The following is a 22,464-nucleotide window of genomic DNA, read 5'->3' as shown; positions in this document are numbered from 1 at the left end:
CCCAGGGAAAGAGGAAGTCCGGCTCGTACCACTTCTGGAGGGGGGCATCCAAGAGTCATTCCCAGCATTCTCACCCCCCCACTTTGCAGAGCCTGGGCTGGGGGGACCCGAGTCCTTTGGAGACCCCTTGGAGACTCCGACCCTTCTAGCGCCTGCAGAGGGGCGCCAAAGAGAGCCCTTTTGTCCAGACCCCTCCCCCTCCCCTGGCTCCCCCCCCCTCGCCAATGGTTTGATCCGGACCTCCCCGGAGAGTAGGAGGAGGCGCGGAGCCGGCGAGGTCGGGTTGGTTTGCAGCAGCGAGGAGCGCATCGGCCATGGCATATCCTGGGCATCCCGGCGCCGGAGGTGGCTATTACCAGGGCCAGGTGAGCGAGGATGCAGGAATGGATGGACCAGGGGGGGATAGGGAGCAAGGGCGGCCCTCGGAGGGCGGTGCACGCGGCCCGCAGGCCTGGGAAGAGGATGGGGGGGCGCCTCCCCTCCCCACATTCTTCCTCTTCACACTTTCACTTTCCCCCTCCCCCGCTCTTCTCTCCCCCTCCCCCGCAGGGGTTGGGGAGAGGGGGCTAAATGGGGGCGGGGGGACTGGTCCGTAAATGGGGGTGGGAAGCGAGGATGGGGGCGCCAAGGGGAGGGAAAAGATCGTTGGCTGGTGGGTGGTCGACCTCGCAGGGCTCTCCCCCTCCTGGTTAAAATGTTTCAACGTTGCGTAATGTTGTGTTTTAATACATGCCACCATCGCGCTGCGTTCCATCCAGGCGCCTTTGCTTGTTTATTTCCTTAAAAAATGGATACACCACTTTATTTTGCGGGTGGTGGTTTTTTTAAAAGGCTTCTTTAAATGCTAAAGCAGGGGTCAGCAAACTTTTTCAGCAGGGGGCCCTCAGACCTTGTGGGAGCCAGACTATATTTTGGGGGGGGGAATGAACGGATTCCTATGCCCCACAAATAACCCAGAGATGCATTTTAAATAAAAGCACACATTCTACTCATGTAAAAACACCAGGCAGGCCCTACAAATAACCCAGAGATGCATTTTAAATAAAAGCACACATTCTACTCATGTAAAAACAGCAGGCAGGCCCCACAAATAACCCAGAGGTGCATTTTAAATAAAAGCACACATTCTACTCATGTGAAAACACCAGGCAGGACCCACAAATAACACAGAGATGCATTTTAAATAAAAGGGCACATTCTACTCATGTAAAAACACGCTGATTCCCAGACCGCCCGTGGGACGGATTGAGAAGGCGGTTGGGCCGGCTCCGGCCCCCAGGCCTTAGTTTGCCTAAAGGTAAAGGTAAAGGGACCCCTGACCATTAGGTCCAGTCGTGCCCGACTCTGGGGTTGTGGCACTCATCTCGCTTTACTGGCCGAGGGAGCCGGCGTACAGCTTCCGGGCCATGTGGCCAGCATGACTAAGCCGCTTCTGGCGAACCAGAGCAGCGCACGGAAATGCCGTTTACCTTCCCGCCGGAGTGGTACCTATTTATCTACTTGCACTTTGATGTGCTTTCGAACTGCTAGGTTCGCAGGAGCAGGAACTGAGCAATGGGAGCTCACCCCGTTGCGGGGATTTGAACCGCCGACCTTCTGATGGGCAAGTCCTAGGCTCTGTGGTTTAACCCACAGTACCACCGGCGTTCCCTTAGTTCATTTTCATCATCATCATCATCATTATTATTATTATTATTATTAACCTCTCTTGCAAGCCTGAGCTCATTCTGAGTTTTTGCCAGCCTGACCTTCACTCTGCAGCCATTAGTTTTTCATGTATAATCTTTGTGATTTTCCCGTTCTTCCATTTCTTAACTCTCAGCTCACCTGTAATCCCCTTACGCAGCCACACGGGTTTCCTTAGATGCCTCCCACTTTTTGTTCTTCCTGGAATTGTCTGCAATTTGAGCCTTCAGTTTAAGAAACCTTTAAGAAACTCCCATCCATCTTGGATTCCATAGTAATAATAATGATAATACTTTATTATTTATACCCTGCCCATCTGGCTGGGCTTCCCCAGCCACTCTGGGCGGCTTCCAACAGAACACTAAAATACAATAACCTATTAAACATTAAAAGCTTCCCTAAACAGGGCTGCCTTCAGACGTCTTCTAAAACTCTGGTAGTTGTTGTTCTCTTTGACATCTGGTGGGAGGGCGTTCCACAGGGCGGGCGCCACCACCGAGAAGGCCCTCTGCCTGGTTCCCTGTAAGTTTGCAACATTTGGGGCCTTCTCGTTCAGGGAGTGGGCAGTTGAGTGAAGCCTGTAGGATGGGGGAGACCCAACGGAGTTGTATAAAGTTAGGCATTTGGGGCCCATCCTATGAAGCTGAAATGTTGGCAGGAAAACTACTCCATCAGTATAAATAGTGACACGGTTGATGGACCCAGCCTTGAATAAAATATTGCAGGGGGAAGCCCCGCCCTGCATAATCGATCATGTGATTTAGTGCATGCCCATCAACTTTTTTGGGGGGGAGCAACCCCCTTAAATATTTTATTTGGGGGCCAAAGACCCCTGGGCCCCTAGGACTTGGCTCCTACAGACCCAGGGCTCCATCAAAAGTGGCTTCTTTAATTGTTTCTACTCATGTGAAAACACCAGGCAGGACCCACAAATAACCCAGAGATGCATTTGAAATAAAAGCACACATTCTACTCATGTAAAAACACACAGATTCCCGGACCGTCCGCAGGCCGGATTTAGAAGGCGATTGGGCCGCATCCGGCCCCCGGGCCTTAGGTTGCCTGCCCATGGTCTAGTCCTACTGTTAGACAAAATGAGGCAGCGCCTAAGGGAGAAGATTTTGAAAGGCAATTAAGTGTCAGCTCGTTAATGTATTATTTTTATTGTACATAGTTTTGCTCCCAGGGGGAAAGGGGTGTGGGGTGCCCACATAACGGCTTGCCCTGAGCGCTTTGGACCTTGACACAGGGCAGGGCGGTTCACACAACCTCTGAGGATGGGCTTTTCATGTTGCTGCTTCTGCAAAGGCTCCAAAAGGCAAGGAACATCTGCCTGCCTGCAGCCAGCTGGTTGCGCTGCGATTGTCACAAGGGATCAAGGTTGTTTTCCCCCCCCCCATCTTCTGCGTGCAGTGGAACTCGAACCCGCTTCCCGCTGATCAGGTTGCAAAACAGGCTGCTGGACGAGTGAGAGACAGTGGCTTGCCTGTGACGTTTGCCCGCGAGCTTTTCGTGGCCACGTGGGGACCTTCATCCACGTCTCCCTGAGCTCAAGTCAAACACTCAAACCATTAGGCCACGCTTCCTTTTGGGGGGGGAGGGCGGGGAAAGGGAAGATAAATGGCGTCTTCTGCAGCTTGGCTCTAAAAAGCCCCAAGCAAGGAGCGGGAAAAGCTCATCTGAGACTCTGCCGCCGGAATAATTACCGGGCGTAATGTGTTTGCTTTCCACGATGCTCTTGAGCAGAAATGGATGCTTCCATTTGCCTTTCTGCTCCCTTGGGTGACGCTTGAACTCTGCGTTGCAAAACCTCATTTACCTTCTAGAAGAAAACCACCAAGCTTGGTCGGTAGAATCATCAGCCTCTCTAAAAGGCTGGATATTTATAATGAAGCCCCACAAACACCTGTAAATATTGTACATTTGTCATTGTTCCCTTCAGGCTTCACGTTCAGGTATTCATATCTATTTTAATCCAGATTATATATGTTTAAATACAGCTTTAAACATTCGATAAGATGTACAGATCAACAACAAGAAGAAAACACTGTAACTGCGGTAGAATACTTTCCAGCATCTTCAGTATTAAAAAATAAATGTGGAGTGATAATGGGCCTTGGTTTACATTAGAGTGAAATTAGATCAGGAGCCATTAGCAAGAAAAATAACTTGATGAGAGAGAGAGAGGACTTTGAAATAGATTTGGGCTGGCTGAAAGATCCTCGCCCATGGCCAAAATGACAAATCCAGAAGTTTTTTTAAAAAGTACCGTACTTTTCTGTGTATAAGACTATGGGGTTTTTTTTTACGATAAAATAATGTAAAACAATTGGGGTCGTCTTATACAAGGGCAATCTCCTCCCCATTTTCTCAATTTTTAGCCCCCCCAAAATAGTCTTATACACAGGGGCATGTTATACCCGGAAAAATACGGTATATTAAAACTAATCGACAACCCTGTGTCAAACACATTGAAATAAAGCTTGCCTTTCTATGTACAGTGGATGCTCGGGTTGCGAATGTGATCTGTGCGGGATGCACGTTCACAACCTGCAGCGTTCACAACCCGTGTCTGCGCACGTGCGGGTTGCGATTTGGTTCTTCTGCGCATGCGCAAAGCGCGATTTCGTGCTTCTGTGCATGCGCGACTGCCGAAACCTGGAAGTAACCCGTTCCGGTACTTCCGGGTTTTGGGAGTCCACAACCTGAAAAAACGCGACCTGAAGCAGATGCAACCTGAGGTATGACTGTACAGTCATACCTTGGTTCTTGAACACCTTGGTGGGTGTACGTTTTGGCTCCCGAATGCCGCAAACCTGGAATTAAGTGTTCTGGTTTGCGAACGTTCTTTGGAAGCCGAACGTCTGATGAGGCAGGAAGCTCCTGCAGCCAATCGGAAGCCGCGCTTTGGTTTCTGAACGTTTTCGGGAGTCGAACAGACTTCAGGCACGGATTATGTTTGAGAACCAAGGTACGGCTCTAATCCTCGTGGGGAGATCTGCCAAAGGTCAAGCGTTTTCAGATATCCTGGAGATGTTGAGTCAGAATACGCACCAAGCCACAGGACTCTGCGCCTGATCCCCAGGTCATAGGATCCAGTCACCAACCCCAACCTGTTTAGGAGGAGAATCTTCCGCTGCGCCCATTTCAGAGATTTTTCCACACCCTTTGTAAACTAATGGAGGTGTGTGTGCTTATGACAAGTGCTCAATGGATGTTTGCTCTCTGCAAACAAGGGCATTTCCGCGTCAAACGGCTCTGCCCAGCGACTCCAGTGTTTCTCACTTCTAGAAATTTGTGGGCCTGTGACTGGCCATGTGCAAACATTTTGCATTGTGCTCCGCTCTTTGTTTCCCGGGTGGGCATGGGGCGAGGCAGGAGAGACTGACGGGAAATACGGCAGAAGCTGAGTGACATTTCAAAAGGGAGAGTCCGACATTGTTCAGAGAAAGAGAATCGCTTCTGCAGTTTTATTAATTCAGAAGTATAAACCCATTGTCAAATGGCACTTTAAACCTAGGTTACGGTTGCCACAACAGAATGTTTAGGCACCTTTTATTTTTCTTGCAATGTGCTTTCCAGTGGTACTCTGGTTACGAACTTAATTTGTTAATAATAATAATAATAATAATAATTTATTTATTATTTATACCCCTCCCATCTGGCTGGGTTTTCCCAGCCACTCTGGGCGGCTTCCAACCGAATATTAAAAACAATACAGTGTCAGACATTAAAAGCTTCCCTAAACAGGGCCGCCTCCAGATGTCTTTTAAAAGTAAAATAGTTGCTTATTTCCTTTGACATCTGCTGGAAGGGTGTTCCACAGGGCGGGTGCCACCACCGAGAAGGCCCTCTGCCTGGTTCCCTGTAACTTGGCTTCTCGCAGGGAGGGAACTATTTTTAAAAGACATCTGAAGGCAGCCCTGTTTTGTATTGTTTTTAACACTCAATTGGGAGCTGTACGCCAGCTCCTTCGGCCAATAAAGCGAGATGAGCGCCGCAACCCCAGAGTCAGCCACGACTGGACCTAATGATTCTATGATTCTATAATGCTCAGGGGTCCCTTTACCTTTACCTAAGTAAGCTTACCTCCAGGTAAGTGGGTATAGGATTGTAGGTGCAGCCTGAAGAATGATTCAAAAGTGTGCCCTCCTTGGTCGTGAAAAAGTGCAAGATGTTTTCCTGGTTCACAAGCATTGCCGCCGCCGAATTATCCAAAGGGCCTTGGGAAACGCGACTTGAATTTGCGATTTACAGCAGCCCTTTGGCCGGACGACTTAAAACTGTAATTTGGTGTTTGCCGGACCCGAACTTGCAACATGTCCAGGTTTCGCTGTTGTCCTGTCGAAACATGGGGATTAAGAATAGGTTTTGCATGTATTGAGACTGCCGTTCCCAAGGAACGCTGCGGGGCCGGCTTTTCAGTAAACGTGCGTGCCAGATGGTGAAAATTCCTTGATTTAATTTCTTCCCATTTTTTTTTTTTATTTGTAGTATGGGAGTGCCCCCGGCGGACCTTCCTTTCCTGGCCAAGCGCAAGATCCCTTATATGGCTATTTTGCTGCGGTTGCTGGGCAGGTATGGCTCCCTCCTCCCCACCCCCAAATTTACACAGCAAATATTAGACGCTTTTTTCCTCGCTGTCCCTTAATTCATCTGCAGCGGGGGCAAACACACCTTGTGTGTGATTTTGCCAGTGACATAGAATCCCAGGGGTGTGGAACCCTGAAAGCAGTCATGACGTTTTGTTGTTTTTATAGTTTTTTATTGGTTTTACATGAATTTATACATAATAACTACAGTGGTGCCTCGCAAGACGAAATTAATCCGTTCCGTGAGGCTCTTCATATAGCGGTTTTTTCGTCTTGCGAAGCAAGCCCATTGACAGCTTAGCGGATTAGCGCTATTAGCGGTTTAGCGGCTTTTAGCGGATCAGCTGATAAGCGGCTTAGCGGATTAGGAAAAGGGGGGGGAAAGGGGGAAAAACCCGCAGGAACTCGCAAGACATTTCGTCTTGCGAAGCAAGCCCATAGGGAAATTTGTTTAGCGAAGCGCCTCCAAAACGGAAAACCCTTTCGTCTAGCGGGTTTTCCGTCTTGCGAGGCGTTCGTCTAGCGGGGCACCACTGTATAACCATTCCGAAACACAATTCCCCCCCCCCCCCCGCCGAACCTACAGACCTCCTCCCCCCCCTCCTTGGGTTCCATTTTGGAAAATGTTATCTTTTTCCTTTTTCCTGCAACTTTTACTATTACCCATCCGTTATGTAATCAGAGTAACCAAAGTTCATTTCACACTACAAGTGTCATTGTATCCCTGCCAATGATCTTAATGTTCTACAGTGGTCTTTTAAGTATATTAAAAAGTTATTCCAATTATTATTATTATTATTATTACCAATCAAGTGTTAAAAACAATACAGCATCAAATATTAAAAACTTCCCTAAGCAGGGCTGCCTTCAGATGCCTTTTAAAAACAGGATAGCTGCTTATTACCTTGTCTTTTGATGGGAGGGTGTTCCACAGGGCGGGCGCCACCACCGAGAAGGCTCTCTGCCTGGTTCCCTGTAACCTCACTTCTCGCAGGGAGGGAACTGCCAGAAGTCCCTCGGAGCTGGACCTCAGTGTTTGGGCAGAACGATGAGGGTGGAGATCCTTTAGGGAAACTTGGTCTTCCTGGTTTCTGATCTTTCCCATCAGTCTGACCATTTCTGCATATTCCATTAGCTTGGTGACTTTTGAAGTAATGCAGCTTAGTGTGACAGTTGCTGCAGCCAGTGCCCCCATAGAAAAGGTAAAGGGACCCCTGACCATTAGGTCCAGTCATGGATGACTGGGGTTGCGGCACTCATCTCGCTTTACTGGCCGACGGAGCCAGTGCACAGCTTCCGGGTCATGTGGCCAGCATGACTAAGCAGCTTCTGGCAAACCAGAGCAGCACACGGAATCACTGTTTACCTTCCCGCTGAAGTGGTACCTATTTATCTACTTGCACCTTGACGTGCTTTCGAACTGCTAGGTTGGCAGGAGCAGGGACTGTGCAATGGGAGCTCACCCTGTTGTGGGGATTCGAGCCGCTGACCTTCGGATCGGCAAGTCCTAGGCTCTTTGGTTTAACCCACAGCGCCACCCGCGTCCCTTAATGCCCCCATAGAGACCCCCAAAATGTAGGCAGATGCTGTATTGCAGTCCCTACTATACAGTGGTGCCTCGCAAGGCGAAATTAATTCGTTCCGCAAGTTTTTTCTTCTTGCGAGTTTTTCGTCTTGCGAAGCACGGTTTCCCATAGGAATGCATTGAAAATCAATCAATGCGTTCCTATGGAGACCGTCCGGGGACAGAGGGGAAGTGCCGCGCGCCTTCCCCTCTGTCCCCGGACCTGTTTTAAAGCAAGGGAAGGCGCAGCGGGGAGAATCGCTTCTCCCCGTTGCCGCCCCTTGGTTCAAAAGCGGTCCCTGGACAGAGGGGAAGACGCGCTGCGCTTCCCCGCTGTCCCCGGAGCTTGCGGGGCAAGCTTCGTTTTGCGAAGCAAGCCCATAGGGAGATGCGTCTTGCGAAGCGGCTAAGAAAACGAAAAACACCTTCGTATAGCGAGTTTTTCGTCTTCCGAGGCGTTTGTCTTGCGGGGCACCACTGTAACTCATTATTTTATAAGGCTCAGCAAACGGTCATTGAATAGTGAGCCTACAAAAGGCGTCAGAAGTGGTTGGCATATTGGGCTTTTGCTAGGAAGATCTGTGGCTGATTCAGCCATGAAATGTTCTGACTGCATAGGAGCAGCTTGGATTTGTGGACTTTGAAGGGATCTCCAAGGGTTTTAGTAGCCCAGCCCCCCTGCAGTGCAGGAACTTGCAAAAGCACCTCTGAGTTTTAAGGAAAAGCTCTTCTTCCTGCTGAAATGCAAGCTTCAGGTTTTAATTCAGAACGCCAATCGTCTTGGAATGTGCAAAAATGGCGAAACTTACTGGAAGAATAAGAAACCAAGCTAACAAACTCTTTTATAAAACAATGGAAATGGTTTATTTGAATATTTACAGATGAATTGCAAACAGACAAAATCATTGGCAGGATTATTGTAATACAGTGGTACCTCGCAAGACGAATGCCTCGTAAGACGAAAAACGCGCAAGACGAAAGGGTTTTCCGTTTTTTGAGTTGCTTCGCAAGACGATTTCCCCATATGGGCTTGCTTTGCAAGACGAAAACGTCTTACGAGTTTGTTTCCTTTTTCTTAAAACCGTTAATACCCAGGGAATCCGCGCTCTGCAAGACGAAAAAATCGCAAGACGAAACAACTCGCGGAACGAATTAATTTCATCTTGCGAGGCACCACTGTACTTTGCAGTTTCATAAGAGTTTATATTTAAAGCAAATTAAGTGAATTGGGATATGCAGAAGATATTCAAAAATACGGAACCGCAGAAAGAGGGAGAAGGAAGCCAGACTTTGAAATGTGAAAATGATAGTAAAATTAAAGAAATGTATAAATTTGAAAAGTATAATTATTATTTTTTAAAAAAGAAAAGAATGCCAACCGTCTTGCAGAGAAGACCCATTGTTTAAACGGCTAGCCTGGAGTAGGGACCGTATTAAAGAAAAGAAGTACCCAACCTCTGCCTGGTTTTTTCCCCTTACACTGTGACTTCTTCTGTACTAGGCTGTCAGGTTAAACCTGTCAGTCAAAACCAAAAACCTCCATAACTTACTTAGAGCAAAGAAGATCTGTCGATTACCCTGGTGGTCCAGTAGATCATCCCCATGCTTCTATTTCACTGTTATTCCCCCTCCACTACGCCTACAAGCTTATGCCACTTCCAATAAGGCTGCTTGCATGCTATCTGACTCACCAGTATATTTTTTAATTGACCACAAATGTCCTTTGGGGGCGTATCAAAGAAAATATGGTTTCCTTCTACACAAACAAGCCTTAAGTCTCTAATGCGTCCCTCTCTTCCTCTTTCGTGGTTCCAAGGAGGAGACTAGAATATTTCAGATCTACTTTTAAGCAAACTACACTCCCATGGGATGTCTGAACTTGGAGAACAGTCGTCTCTTTAAACCAGGCTTCCCCCAACATGGGGTTTTTTGGAAGTTGGTGGTTTCCAGCACTGCCCATTGGACATGCTGGCTGCTGGGAGTTGGGGTCTAACAGCACCTGGAAGTTGGTGAAGTCTGTGGCATCGCAACAAACCAGAATAAGGGACCACAGTTTTACCCTGGCTTGTTCTTGCCAACCGTAGTTTAAGCAAACCACAGTTTTCCGAGTTCTGGCATAATGGGAAACTGTGGTTTGCTTCAACGTGAACTTTTCCGATCTTCTCTTTGCAGCCTCGAATGGGGACTCTTTGAGTTTGCATTGCATCCAAACTAGTCCCAGGGCTAGGGAATGCGAGTTTCAGAATGTAGACAGGGCGTGTGAGAGTTCTGATCACCTCTCTTAAATTATTTTATTTTTAGTTATTTGAACAAGTTTCTGTCCTAACGCGTTTAGCATGTCCTGCCCTGGGAAATGAAGCTATAAAAATGACTCATTTTTCCGCATCTATAGTTTGCTTGTTTGAGGGTGGTGCTCAAATTCCGGCCTTATTTGAGGTCCTTTGAAATTTGGCACGGCTAACGCTTGAATTATATAGAGCAGGCATGCCCAAAGTCTGTTTCAGGGGCCTATTCTGGCCCGACAGTCGATTTAATCTGGCCCCCGCGGAAGTCCTGGGGATAAAATCCTAAAAAAAGCTCAACAACTTTGGGGTAAACTTCAGTCAACAACTTCGTTCAGCCCTCATGCAGGTTCACTTCATCATCAAATCTGGCCCTCTTTGGAAAACGTTTGGGCACCCCTGATAAAGAGTCTCAGAATCGTAGAGTTGGAAGGGACATGAGGGTCATCTAGTCCAACCCCCTGCAATGCAGGAATCTCAACCAAAGCATCCATGACAGATGGCCATCCAACCTCTGCTTAAAAACCTGCAAGGAAGGAGAGTCCACAATGAAGAGATTGTGTTTATAAAAATTACCGTATTTTTCGCTCCATAAGACACACCTCTTAAAAACTAAGGGGAAATGTCTGTTCTTCTTATGGAGTGAATGTGTGGGGCCTGGGGCTGGGGGGGGGGACCCGGGGTTCCCCCGCCAGCCCCAACAAGCTCCTGAGCAGCTCTGGGGTAGCCCGTGAAGCCTCCGCAGGGCACCAGGGAGCCTTCATCCCACTGCCCTGCGGAGGCTTCGCACGGCTATCCCTGGCTTTTGCGGGAGGTGGGGAAGGGACACCCCCCACCTCCCGCAAAAGCCACGGATAGCCGCGCTCCCTTTAAAGAGCCACACGGAGTGTGTGTGGGGGGGCTCTTCAGGGCTTTTCCCAGAGGAGGGAGAAGGGCAGCCCGTCACTTCTCCCACCTCGGGAAAAAGCGTGCAAGCGCCGCACACACCCTCCACGGGGCTCGTGAAAAGGAGCGCTGAGCAGAGCCTGGGATTCATACAGGCTCTGCTCAGCACTCCCTTTAAAGAATATTTTTTCCCTTGAAGTCCCCCTCTAAAAACCAGGTGCGCCTTATGGAGCGAAAAATACGGTATTATTCTCACAAATGGCACTAGTTTATTTGGAATGGCACCGATGGCATTTGAAGTGAAAACGTTGCCCATTATAGACACATTGGCGAGTTGTACTGGGCCTCTACTGTTAAAACCAGATATGCACGTGAGTGAGACAGCAACAGCCTTTGGAACCATCTCCCCCTTTCAGGTAGCAATTAGGAACTTGATCCTTCTTCGTCCCAAACTAGACACAGCTGTTTTTGTCCAAACAGGGAGGCAAATGTGTGCTTTCCTGCTTTGCATCAATAAGGATATCCCTTGCAAAACACAAAAGCTCGCCGGAGGCAAGGATCAGAAGCTCACAGAATCGTAGACGCATTGTAGAGTCAGAAGGGACCCCAAGGTTTCTCTAGTCCAGTGTTTGCCAAACTAGGGTTTCCAGCTGCTTGTTGGACTACAACTCCCATCATCCCTAGCTAGCAGTGATCAAGGATGATGGGAGTTGTAGTCCAACAAGCAGCTGGAAGCCCAAGTTTGGGAAATGCCGATCTAGTCTAACCGCCTTCGAAGCAGGTCTAAAGACTCCCAGGCAAATGGGAGAGTCCTTCACCTTTTGAGGCTGTCAGAAATATTTAGGCAGAATCTCCTTTTTTGGTAACTCGAATCCATTGGTTTGGGTCCTCCTTTCTGGAGCAACAGGAAACAAGCTTGCTCCATCTTCTCTGTGATGACAGCCCTTCAGATATTTGAAGATCGTTGACACCTTCTCAGTCTTAATACTTGCCAGGCAACAGGTGCCAGAAGTTCGGCTCTGCCCTCGCTGGTCCTGGAAGGAGCCTTTAAAAAAGTCCCATATGCTCAGAGACTTTGCACCTGTTCACTGGGGGAATAGGAAGCCCCAAACATCTATTTTTTAGCTGTCCCTTTTATGAAGAGGCACACAGTGAGACCAATTGATCCCCTACTGTTGAGGCTCGCTGACCTCCCGGAAAAGCAAAAATTTGACCTTTTCCTGTTAGGCAAAGATCATAAGACGACCCAGATGGTCGCCAGATTCTGTGTAGGCGCAGACTATTCCCCGATCCAAACGAGTTCTTTAAGAAAATCCCCAAACTCGGTTCCATGGGTGACGCTGGGTCATCTCTCTGTGGCAGCTTATCTTAAAGTTTTAAGTGTCTATACGCTTCTCACATTTATAATTTTTTAATTTATCGCTGTACATTGTTTTAAATGTTTGTTTTCTGTCTGGGATTGGACCCCCAAGTGTGTTTTATAAGCTGGTCTCCGACCGTAATAAATTATCTACCCCCTCTGCCAGGCAGCGGGGGGAAAGGATGTGTGCAAGTTTGTTCTTGTCTTAGCCTGGTCATCTCTCGCCAGACTGCTTGTTACCCCAATGGTCTCTGTCGTTTTGAGAAATTGCATGTTCACAGTTAATTTAAAATGAAAAAACAAAACAAAACTGCATGCATATATAAAGGGGTACCCAGTCAACCAAGCGTTGTGAGCCCTGCCAGTTTGATTAACTGGTGGTGTTTGAAGAGGCCAGGAGCCTCATAAAACCACTTCATGTGGGACCTTCCTACTAAATTCCCTTAATGAAACCAATATTGAAGTGAGCCAACTCCTTACAATAACCAACTAAAGGATGGAAATATGTATGTTTACATGTTACATGTTGTCCGTTAAGTGTATGTGAGTCTGTTCCTTCTGTCTCTCATTTTAGAAATGTTTAAGGGGGTTTGTGTTTAAAATTGGCCACAACATCCACAGACTGCCTTTCTTAAGTGTGCATAGTTTAAAACCGCAAGCTTGCTTCAAATTTTAGCTTAAAGAAACCACGTTGGACCTGGTCAACTTAAACATGGCATGTTTTAACACTGTGGGAGCCGCCCAGAGTGGCTGGGGAAACTCAGCCAGATGGGTGGGATATAAACAATAAATTATTATAATAAATTATTATTATTATTATTATTGCAGAGATGGTCAGGTCTCGGGCACAAAGGCAGTAACCCTGGCGCGATGCTCTTTCTGTTTTCCACAGGACGGTCAAATAGATGCCGACGAGCTGCAGAGATGTCTGACCCAGTCAGGGATTGCAGGAGCCTATAAACGTAAGTTTTCCCAGTTCAAAAAAACCCAAACGGATTTTGTTGTAGCAAAGGCAACAAGACCCGAAACCCGTTGCCAAAGTTGCTACTTTCCCTCTTGCATTTTTTAAAGCATCTCTTCCTATCCCTCTTTTAACATATCAAAATGTTTGAAGGAAAACTAATCTTGAGGAACTAATATGCTGTTCATACTTTGCTCCTTGGAAACCACTCTTGGCTTGGGCGGGGGGGGGGGAGCAAGAGAGAGAAAGGGAAAAAACTTTATTTTTCTTGTTGACTGCTTCTGTTTTTCTTTAAACAGCTTTCAACCTAGAGACCTGCAGACTCATGATCTCCATGCTCGACGTATCCTTCACACATTGGATTTTGACTTATAATATTTGTATTATTATAATTAATGGTTCTCATTGCAGTTATCACGTGTGCTTCTAGGTGGCTGAAATTATTATTATTATTATTTTACCCAGGGGGTGAGGGAGGTAAAAAATATGCTATTTAAGCTGTTTGCTTTGAGCCCTTTCACACTTCCTGGATCTGTGATCTGCAGACGCACAGACATTTCCCCTTACTTTTTAGGAGGAAAAAAGTGCGTCTTATGGAGCCAAAAATACGGTGATTAAACTAAATAGCTTTCACTTGCTTTGGAGTAAATGTGCAATTACAGGGGTGCCCCGCAAGACAAACGCCTCGCAAGACGGAAAACCCGCTAGACGAAAGGGTTTTCTGTTTTGGAGGTGCTTTGCAAAACGAATTTCCCTATGGGCTTGCTTCGCAAGACGAAATGTCTTGCGAGTTTTTCCGACTTTTTCCCCCTTCCCCCCCTTTTTCTAAGCCGCTAAGCCGCTAATAGCGCTAATCCGCTAAGCCGTCAATGGGCTTGCTTCGCAAGACGAAAAAACCGCTAGACGAAGAGAATCGCGGAACGGATTCTTTTCGTCTTGCGAGGCACCACTGTAATTGTTACTGCTTTAAATTTTCTTGTGCTATTACCTTCCTAAGTGGGCCTTGCAAAGTGCTATTCTGAATATTGGTTTGGGGAGGGGAAGAGAGAAGGGGTCGCTGGGGATGAGTTTATGAAACAAGGGGACAGTGGCCCCTCCAAAGTGTAGGGACACCCAACGAAAGGAGAGTGGCAGATGAAGATGATGGACTTTGCAGAACTGGCGAAGCTGACGGGAAAAATCCGAAAGCATCATGATCAGGTATTCCAAAAGGACTGGAGTAAATTTATACGCTATCTGAAAGATTATTGTAAGCAATTAACATCACTAGCAGGGTTAGCTGAAGACTTGTACAGTGGACGCTCTGGTTGCGAACGTGATCCGTGCGGGAGACACATTCGCAAGCCGCAGTGGCGCATCTGCGCATGCACGGGTTGCGATTTGGGGCTTCTGTGCATGCGCAAAGCACGGTTTAGCACTGCGCATGCGTCACCACCGAAACCCAGAAGTAACCCGTTCCGGTACTTCCGGGTTTTGGGAGTCCGTAACCCGAAAAAGCATAACCTGAAATGTCTGTAACCTGAGGTATGACTGTAAGGAGTTCTCTACCTTTCTATATTTATTTAAATTGTGAGTTATTCTGCAATGAGTGGAATTGGAATAGGAAAACGTACCCAATGCAATGATATAAAGGTTAATTTTGAAAGCCAGGAGGCAGGAGGGAAGGAAATCGATAGGCCAGGGAGGTAAAATGGATAATAATGATGTGAATGTGTATTATTAAATGGAAAATAAACAAAACATTTACACACACACACACACAGAGTGTAGGGAAACCGTAGTTGATGTTTCTCAAGCACATGAAAGGATATTGATCCAGTTATTGACGTGAAGTGATCCTTAGCCGCTGCGCAGAGAGATATGTCTGGCACGATGGGCTTCAATGAGTTCAAAGAGCTCTGGGCCGTGCTGAACGGCTGGCGGCAACACTTCATGAGCGTCGACAGCGATCGCAGCGGCACGGTTGATTCCCAGGAGCTGCAGAAGGCGTTGACGTCTATGGGTGAGTTTGGGAGACTTTGCGCTGGCTGGGAAACGGTTGCATTAGATCAGGCATCCCCAACCTTCGGCCCTCCAGATGTTTTGGACTACAATTCCCATCATCCCTGACCACTGGTCCTGCTAGCTAGGGATCATGGGAGTTTTAGGCCAAAACATCTGGAGGGCTGCAGGGATGCCTGTGTTAGATGATCCTCTGTGTCCCTTCTAATTGTTCAGTTTTACAATTCCCGCTCTCTCCTTCCATCCAGGATTTCGGCTGAGTCCCCAAGCCATCAACGGCATTTCCAAGCGATACAGCACTCGTGGCAAGATCACGTTTGACGACTACATCGCCTGCTGCGTTAAGCTCAGAGCTCTCACTGGTAGGAGGTTTTCTCAATTCATGACAACGGACTGATTTTGTTTCTTCAAATTTCTATTAATCAGACCAGGCTCCTTTTTGAGGTTAATCGCAGAAACATTGAATTGCAGGTCTCTGTAACGCCATGGTTCTCCAAAGATGTAGCAGGAAGATTCAAGGACAATCAATGAAACATTTAAACATTTCAGTGTAGTGTAGTATAGTATCAAATTATTATTTTTTTGTTTGCTGAGTATGGGTAGATATATTTTCAAAATGAGAGCAAGCACATCAAAGGATTCTGAGGACAAGGCCACCTGTGATCCAGAATCGCTGGAGAATACTTCTGATTATTCTTCTACAGTTGTCCACGACATACCGTTGTGAAGGGGGATTTTCAACTCTGACAAATGTAGAAGATCAGAAAAGGGAAAGGCTGATGAGGAGAAGGGAGGTTGCTTGTCTCAAATTAGACCTAGCAGAAAAAGCAAGCTCACACCGCCCATTGACTTTGTATATCTGCTTAAAATACATACGTAAGAGGCGCGTTTATAATTATAATTCCTGTTCTTGTTTTATACTTTCTGGGTGCCCCATGATCATATTATAAAGTACTTGCGTTCTGTGTTATAAATCGAACACTGCTAGGTGCTGTTTCATTTTGATTTTCTTGCCAAAAAAAACGGTGTGACGCAGGCAAATTTTTATTCAAAGTGTGGCCCAGAGAAAAAAGTTTGGGAACTTTTGAAGCCCCCCCCCCCCCCCCCGTCTAGCCAGGGGTCCCACTGTCAAATTCCTCTTTGCTGTCAAGCGTCCTCTACTTTTTACTCAGCACAAATCTCTCCTTCTCTAACTTGTCCAGTCTCACATTTGGGTCAGCAGAGACCTGCTCTTGGCTCGGTTCTGCGTCTCGACCCTTCAGGTTATTTAAAGAGTGCAATCAGATCCTTCTTTTCTCTTCATCAAAGGCTAAACGTATCCAGTTCCGCCAAGCTTTCTGTGCCGGACTTGGGCTCAGTATCGCTGGCTATCTCCCTTTCTCTTTCCTGAACTCCTTCGCGTCTCAAAGTGCATTCCCCAGAACCGAACGCTACACTCCAGATGAACTCTTGAGTAGAACAGAAAACAAAACAAGGAACACAAAGACCAGTTTACTAGATAGCACGGCAATTCTTTCTTTTTTTCATTTTTTTAAATTGATTTTCCACAGAAAGATTTTTTTAAAACAAACATAGCGTTCCACCATAGTTAAATCAAACTTCATAACATTGTTAAGTGACTTCCTTGTAACCCCCTGGTTGGATTTCAGTGTGTATCATTTTAACAGTTTTCCAATACCTAAATTCTTAAAAGATTAACTTCATCATTTATCATCTTTCTTTCTAAACAGTTCATCTTTAAACATATTGATTCATCACTTTCTCCAATAGCACTGCAATTCTTATTGCATAATATACAAGATTTAGTACAGAAAAAAACAAAATTGTAAAACTTTTTTTCGGCATTCATGGTGCCGAAGTAGTAAGTGAAGAACGACGTAGGACAGTGACGCCGGAAAATCTGACTGTTTCGCTGGAATCTTCTTCAGCACAACCCATAGATTCGAAAAATGCACAAGGAGCAGTGGTCATAAGGATATGTAACGAAACAGTCAGATTATCCGGAATCACCATGAACTCCTAATTTTTTTTTTACCGCTTAGCCCACAGGATAGCATCTATTACTTGGTTTCAGCCATAGACTTATTATACTTCTACGGACTTTCAAAGATTGACAGAGGTCTGTTCATTCGCTTTCAAATATATTAGAGAATTCACAAGTGTACACATTTTGTTTTTGTTGTACTAAATTCATGTACATTATGCAATAAGAATTGCAGTGCTATCTAGTAAACTGGTTTTCGTGTTGCTTGTATTGTTTGTTGTGCTAAGTTTGCGACACAGGGGTTTGTTGTTCTTAACTCTTGAGTAGGGCAGAGTAAAGTGGAAATCTTGTGAAGCCGTCCTCCCAGCCAAAAGGGTTGCTAACAAGAAGCTTTCGCCTGAAAATAAATCACAAAAAATGTGTTGTTTAATAGCAGGCTGGCGGGCAGATATAGAGAGGGAGGGCGTGAGTTTCTGTGCCTGTTGTGGAATTCTACTCAATATTGATCCAGAGCAGATTCCAACGTATCGTTAGCAGAGTAAAAACTTAAACATGTTGCAGGATTCCCAAAAAATAGACCAGAGGCAATGAATATTTGATCCAGCAGAGCTTTACTGCTACTGAAGGCAAAGGAGCATAATGGTCACAAATCCAATACATTTAGGATTGGCCCTGTCTATAATAAATCCAGTTGCAGCAGACTTAACTTAAAATAACTTATAATAAGTCTAAAACCTTAACGCTAAGCATACTATGTACAGAACAGCACACCAGAAAGAAAGAGAGATAGAAAAGAGTGAAACTCAGGCTTCTTCTGGCCTTATTATTATAGTCAGCATGACCTTGACAGAAGAGATAACAGAACCAGTTTACGTCAGCTGTACTCTCTGAAGGAATAACCCAAACATCAGGAACCTTCTGCTTGCTTCTTTCACACAGAGAAGCTTCCAGAGCCTTCTTGAATTAAGTAGGATAGGAAAGATCTCTACACATCAGATCAATACTTTGTGCACTAAGAAATGCAAACTTCCCACTTGCATTCATCCACCTGGGGCTTTTGTGTATCCTGGCTCCTGTCCTAACATGGTTCTTCCTGTGCTGCATTTGCAGATAGTTTTCGGAGACGAGATGCAGCCCAGCAGGGGATGGTGAATTTCCAGTACGATGATGTAAGTGAGCTTCAAGTCCGTTTCCTGCTTAGGAGCGCAAGTCTCTGTTCCCCCTTGAACGCTGTGATGAAGTTGCAGCAACTTATAAGCCGAGAGCTCCAGGCTTTGAACTGCTGGTCCTTTCCTCCCAGGAGCTTGGGGACATTCTTTGCAGCTACAGAAATCTAGAAAACTGCCTTGTATGTAGTCAGCACTTCCTACAACGGGGGGCGGGGGGGTGAGGAACCTGCGGCCATCCAGTTGTTGCTGAACCCCAACTCTTATCAGCCTTGGCTTATCACGGCCAGTTGTTCCTAGACTACAACTCCCATAATTCCTGGTCATTTGCCATGCTCCCTGGAGCTGATAGAAGAGTTGGGGTTCAGCTGCTGCAGTGGTTCTCAATGGTTGTGGCAGGAGAGGGTGGCAAGTGTGGCAGGAAGAAGACAACCCAAGCAACATTTTAACAGCTTGCTGCAGTATGGTATAGTGTCAAAATAATTTTGATGATTTGCAGAATAGGGAAGGTAAAGGGACCCCTGACCATTAGGTCCAGTCGTGGCTGACTCTGGGGTTGCGGTGCTCATCTTGCTTTATTGGCCGAGGGAGCCGGCGTACAGCTTCCGGGTCATGTGGCCAGCAGGACTAAGACGCTTCTGGTGAACCAGAGCAGCGCACGGAAATGCCGTTTACCTTCCTGCCAGAGTGGTACCTATTTATCTACTTGCACTTTGACATGCTTTTGAACTGCTAGGTTGGCAGGAGCAGGGACCGAGCAACCGGAGCTCACCCTGTCGCAGGGATTCGAACCGCCGACCTTCTGATCGGCAAGTCCTAGGCTCTGTGGTTTAACCCACAGCGCCACCCGCGCCCCCTGATTTGCAGAATAGGGACAGATAATTTTCAGAGTGGAAGCAAGAGCGTCACCAGGCAATACTGAAGACAATCCTAGTGGCATTTTCCAGTGTACAATCGTACCTTGGATCTCAAATGCCTTGGCTCCTGAACGATCGAAACCCAGAAGTGATTTTTCAAGCTTTCGAACGTTCTTTGGATGTCTGACACGGGTTCCAAACGTTTTGGAAGTCGAACGGAGCCCATTCGACCTTCCGGAATGGATTCCGTTTGACTTCCAAGGTACGACTGCATTTCGGATCAATATAAAATTGAGTGTGGCGTGAGCAAATTCTTATTCTGAAAGCGTGGCCCAGAGTAAAAAGTTTGAGAAACGTTCATCTGGAGCAGAGGTCAGCAAACTTTTTCGGCAGAGGGCCGGTCCACTGTCCCTCAGACCTTGTGGGGGGGCCAGACGATATTTTGAAGAAGAAAAAATGAATGAATTCCTATGCCCCACAAATAACCCTGAGATGTATTTTAAATAAAAGGACACATTCTACTCATGTAAAAACTCGCTGATTCCTGGATCGTCTGCGGGCCGGATTTAGAAGGCGATTGGGCCAGATCTGGCCCCCAGGCCTTAGTTTGCCTACCCATAATCTGGAGTTTCACAGGTTCTCCACCCCTTTATAGTGTAGTCCCTAAGGGCAGTTGGATGGCGCCTTGTGCCCCTCCTTCCAGCATCTCCTGCAGCCCAGCTGGTACCCAACATCTTGCTCTGTTTTCCTTTGGATCCCAACAGTGAGGCTGAGAGGGGGTCTTGTCATCTGGGCAGCCCGGGACCTCCAAACACTGGCCAGGCCTGTGCCCTAAGGAGGTCACTTTGATGCTGCAAACAGTGGTTTGGCTTCACCCCCGGAGGCGGACTCCGTTGTCTCTCAAGACCGATGCATCCTGGCAAGCATTGTGCCACAGTTATTTCATGCATCGTATTTTTCGCTCTATAAGACACACCCGACCATAAGACACACCTAGTTTTAGAGGGGGAGAACAAGAAAAAATATATTCTGTCCCTCTCTGTGCAGCACCCCTTCAGCGAAGCGACAGGAGAAACGGAGCCCCTTCCATTTCTCCTCCCGCTTCGCTGAAGGGGCGCTGCGCAGAGAGGGAAAGCTGCACAGTGCCTCTCCAGCGAAGCGAAGCCTGGAGAGCAAGAGGGATCGGTGTGCACCAACCCCTCTCGCTCCTCAGGCTTCAGGCGGCTAACTCCTGCTGCGCTCTGAAGGCTTCTGATAGCTACCTGAAGCCCCCTGAGGCTTCAGGCGGCTTCAGTGAAGCAAAACGAAGCCTCCAGAGCGCAGGGGGAGCGCTCCCTCTGCACTTCGGAGGCTTCGCGTTGCTATCGCTGAAGCCAAGGAGCCTGCATTCGCTCCATAGGACACACACACATTTCCCCTTATTTTTGGGAGGGGGAAAAGTGCATCCTATAGAGCGAAAAATATGGTATTTATATCCCACTTTTTCCACCAAGGAGCTACATGGTTCTCCCCCTCGTCATTGAATACCCTCAACAACCCTTTGAGGTGGGTTAGGCTGAGTGAAAGTGACTGACTCCTGAGGCCACCCAGTGAGGGATTGAACCCTGATCTCCCACGTCCCAATCCGCTACCCTAACCACTACACCACAGAGGCTCTCTAGTGATGATAACGCGCGTTATCTCTCTCTTTCCCTTTCTGCAGTTCATCCAGTGTGTGATGAGCATCTAATTCAAGATGAAGGAAGAAACGGGCGAGCATGAGCCACATTCCAGTTTGTTTTTGCTTTGCACCAAAAAAAAAAAAAAAAAAAAAAAAAAGTTATCATGGCTGTGTAACTAAATAGTGGTATTTGCCTATTTTATAAATATTGATTTATATGCTTTTTATAGTTTTGATAACTAACAAAACACAATAAATCCTGTTTTGGAGTTGATTTGTCTAGCATATTTATAATTTTGCTTGATACGGACTTTTTAAAAAGTTGACTCTTTTTTTCTTTTCTTTTTACCATCTCTTCTTGTACTGTTTTTTAAACTATTCATATTGGAACATCCTCTTTGTACCTGTGCCATATAGAGACCGGCCAGAGGAGAGGAATTGTGTGAAAACAAATGCAGAAAGCATCAGTGGAAGCTGCCTGCAAGTCTTGGAATAAAGCGATCAAGGTCTTGCTTCTGAAAAAAGAATGTTCTGCTTGCCCTTCCGATATTTATCATGTTTTCTAAATGCAGGAAATATTCACTGATGATTGGTCCAGCTAATTGTGCCAAGCTGCATATTATGAATTAAAGAGTTTTCTGACGTAAGAGAGTGCTTAGGTCTTTCGGTCCCGCTTTCCACTAACTTATAAACATTAAACTTCCTCGTTTTCCTGTGCTAAAAAGCCATGCATAGAAAGTTAGATACAAGGCTATAATCTCGTCAAGATTTGGGGGGAAACCTTGAATGAACGCCTTATATTCTTCTGTAGTAAAGGATTTTATTTCACCGCTCCACAGAAACACAACTTCTGTGTTGTGCTCACTTCCCATGCGCTTGCAGCTTCATTAAAATGAAGTTATTTGCAGAACGTTGCTTTGGCATACCTTATTTTGCTTAAACGCTCTAGTTCCTTGTGCATGGAATGTACTCATCCGCAATTATGCTAGGAAGGCACTCTTATTTAACTGCAGGAAGTAATCTTGATGAACGGAGCAAAACATTTCTGCTTTTTAGGTGCCCAGTGAATTTTAGGTGTTGGAGAAGGGTTAAAATGGGCAGCCCCCTGGCCTTTGACCTCTGCTTTGAGGAAGGAAGGAAGGAAGGAAGGAAGGAAGGAAGGAAGGAAGGAAGGAAGGAAGGAAAGAAAGGGGCTGGGTTAGCTACATTCTTAGCGCTTCAGACTTCTAGGTGTGATTTCTGGATTGGCAGCTGGGAACCCTGCAAAAATGTGAAAAATAATCCATGTTCTCGGTTGTGTGCTTAGTACATTAGGCAACGCTAATTTACTCGATTACCTTTATCACAGCTTGGTGGTATAATCCAACAGTTTACGGTCAGGGAGTTAGTACCGAACAAAACTGGGTGTGCTGAGTAATGCCAGGATTAGTTGCAATCAGGGAATCTGAAGTTCCAGTCTCCCTATC

General features: G+C 46.5%; 1 protein-coding gene across 2 annotated transcripts; it reads left to right on the top strand.

Annotated features, from left to right (window-relative positions):
* Window positions 1-214: 214 nt before the first annotated feature.
* SRI (sorcin) lies at window positions 215-21,645 on the top strand. Of its 2 annotated transcripts, XM_081834576.1 has the most exons (8): window positions 215-365; window positions 6,181-6,264; window positions 13,262-13,331; window positions 13,630-13,673; window positions 15,185-15,332; window positions 15,580-15,693; window positions 18,426-18,484; window positions 21,041-21,645. In XM_081834576.1, exons 1-8 carry the CDS (start codon window positions 315-317, stop codon window positions 21,065-21,067), a joined length of 597 nt encoding a protein of 198 aa, XP_081690702.1. In that variant the 5' UTR covers window positions 215-314; the 3' UTR covers window positions 21,068-21,645. The 2 variants fall into 2 exon arrangements, with proteins under 2 accessions (XP_081690702.1, XP_081690703.1); XM_081834577.1 differs by lacking the exon at window positions 6,181-6,264 and having other exon boundaries at window positions 237-365.
* The last annotated feature ends 819 nt before the right edge of the window (window positions 21,646-22,464 follow it).

The sequence above is a fragment of the Podarcis erhardii genome (assembly GCF_964252035.2).
Source record: "Podarcis erhardii genome assembly, chromosome: 12".
In the NCBI taxonomy this organism is placed as follows: Eukaryota; Metazoa; Chordata; class Lepidosauria; order Squamata; family Lacertidae; genus Podarcis; species Podarcis erhardii.
Note: the sequence above shows the minus strand (reverse complement) of the source record. Positions and strands in the feature narration are given on the sequence as shown.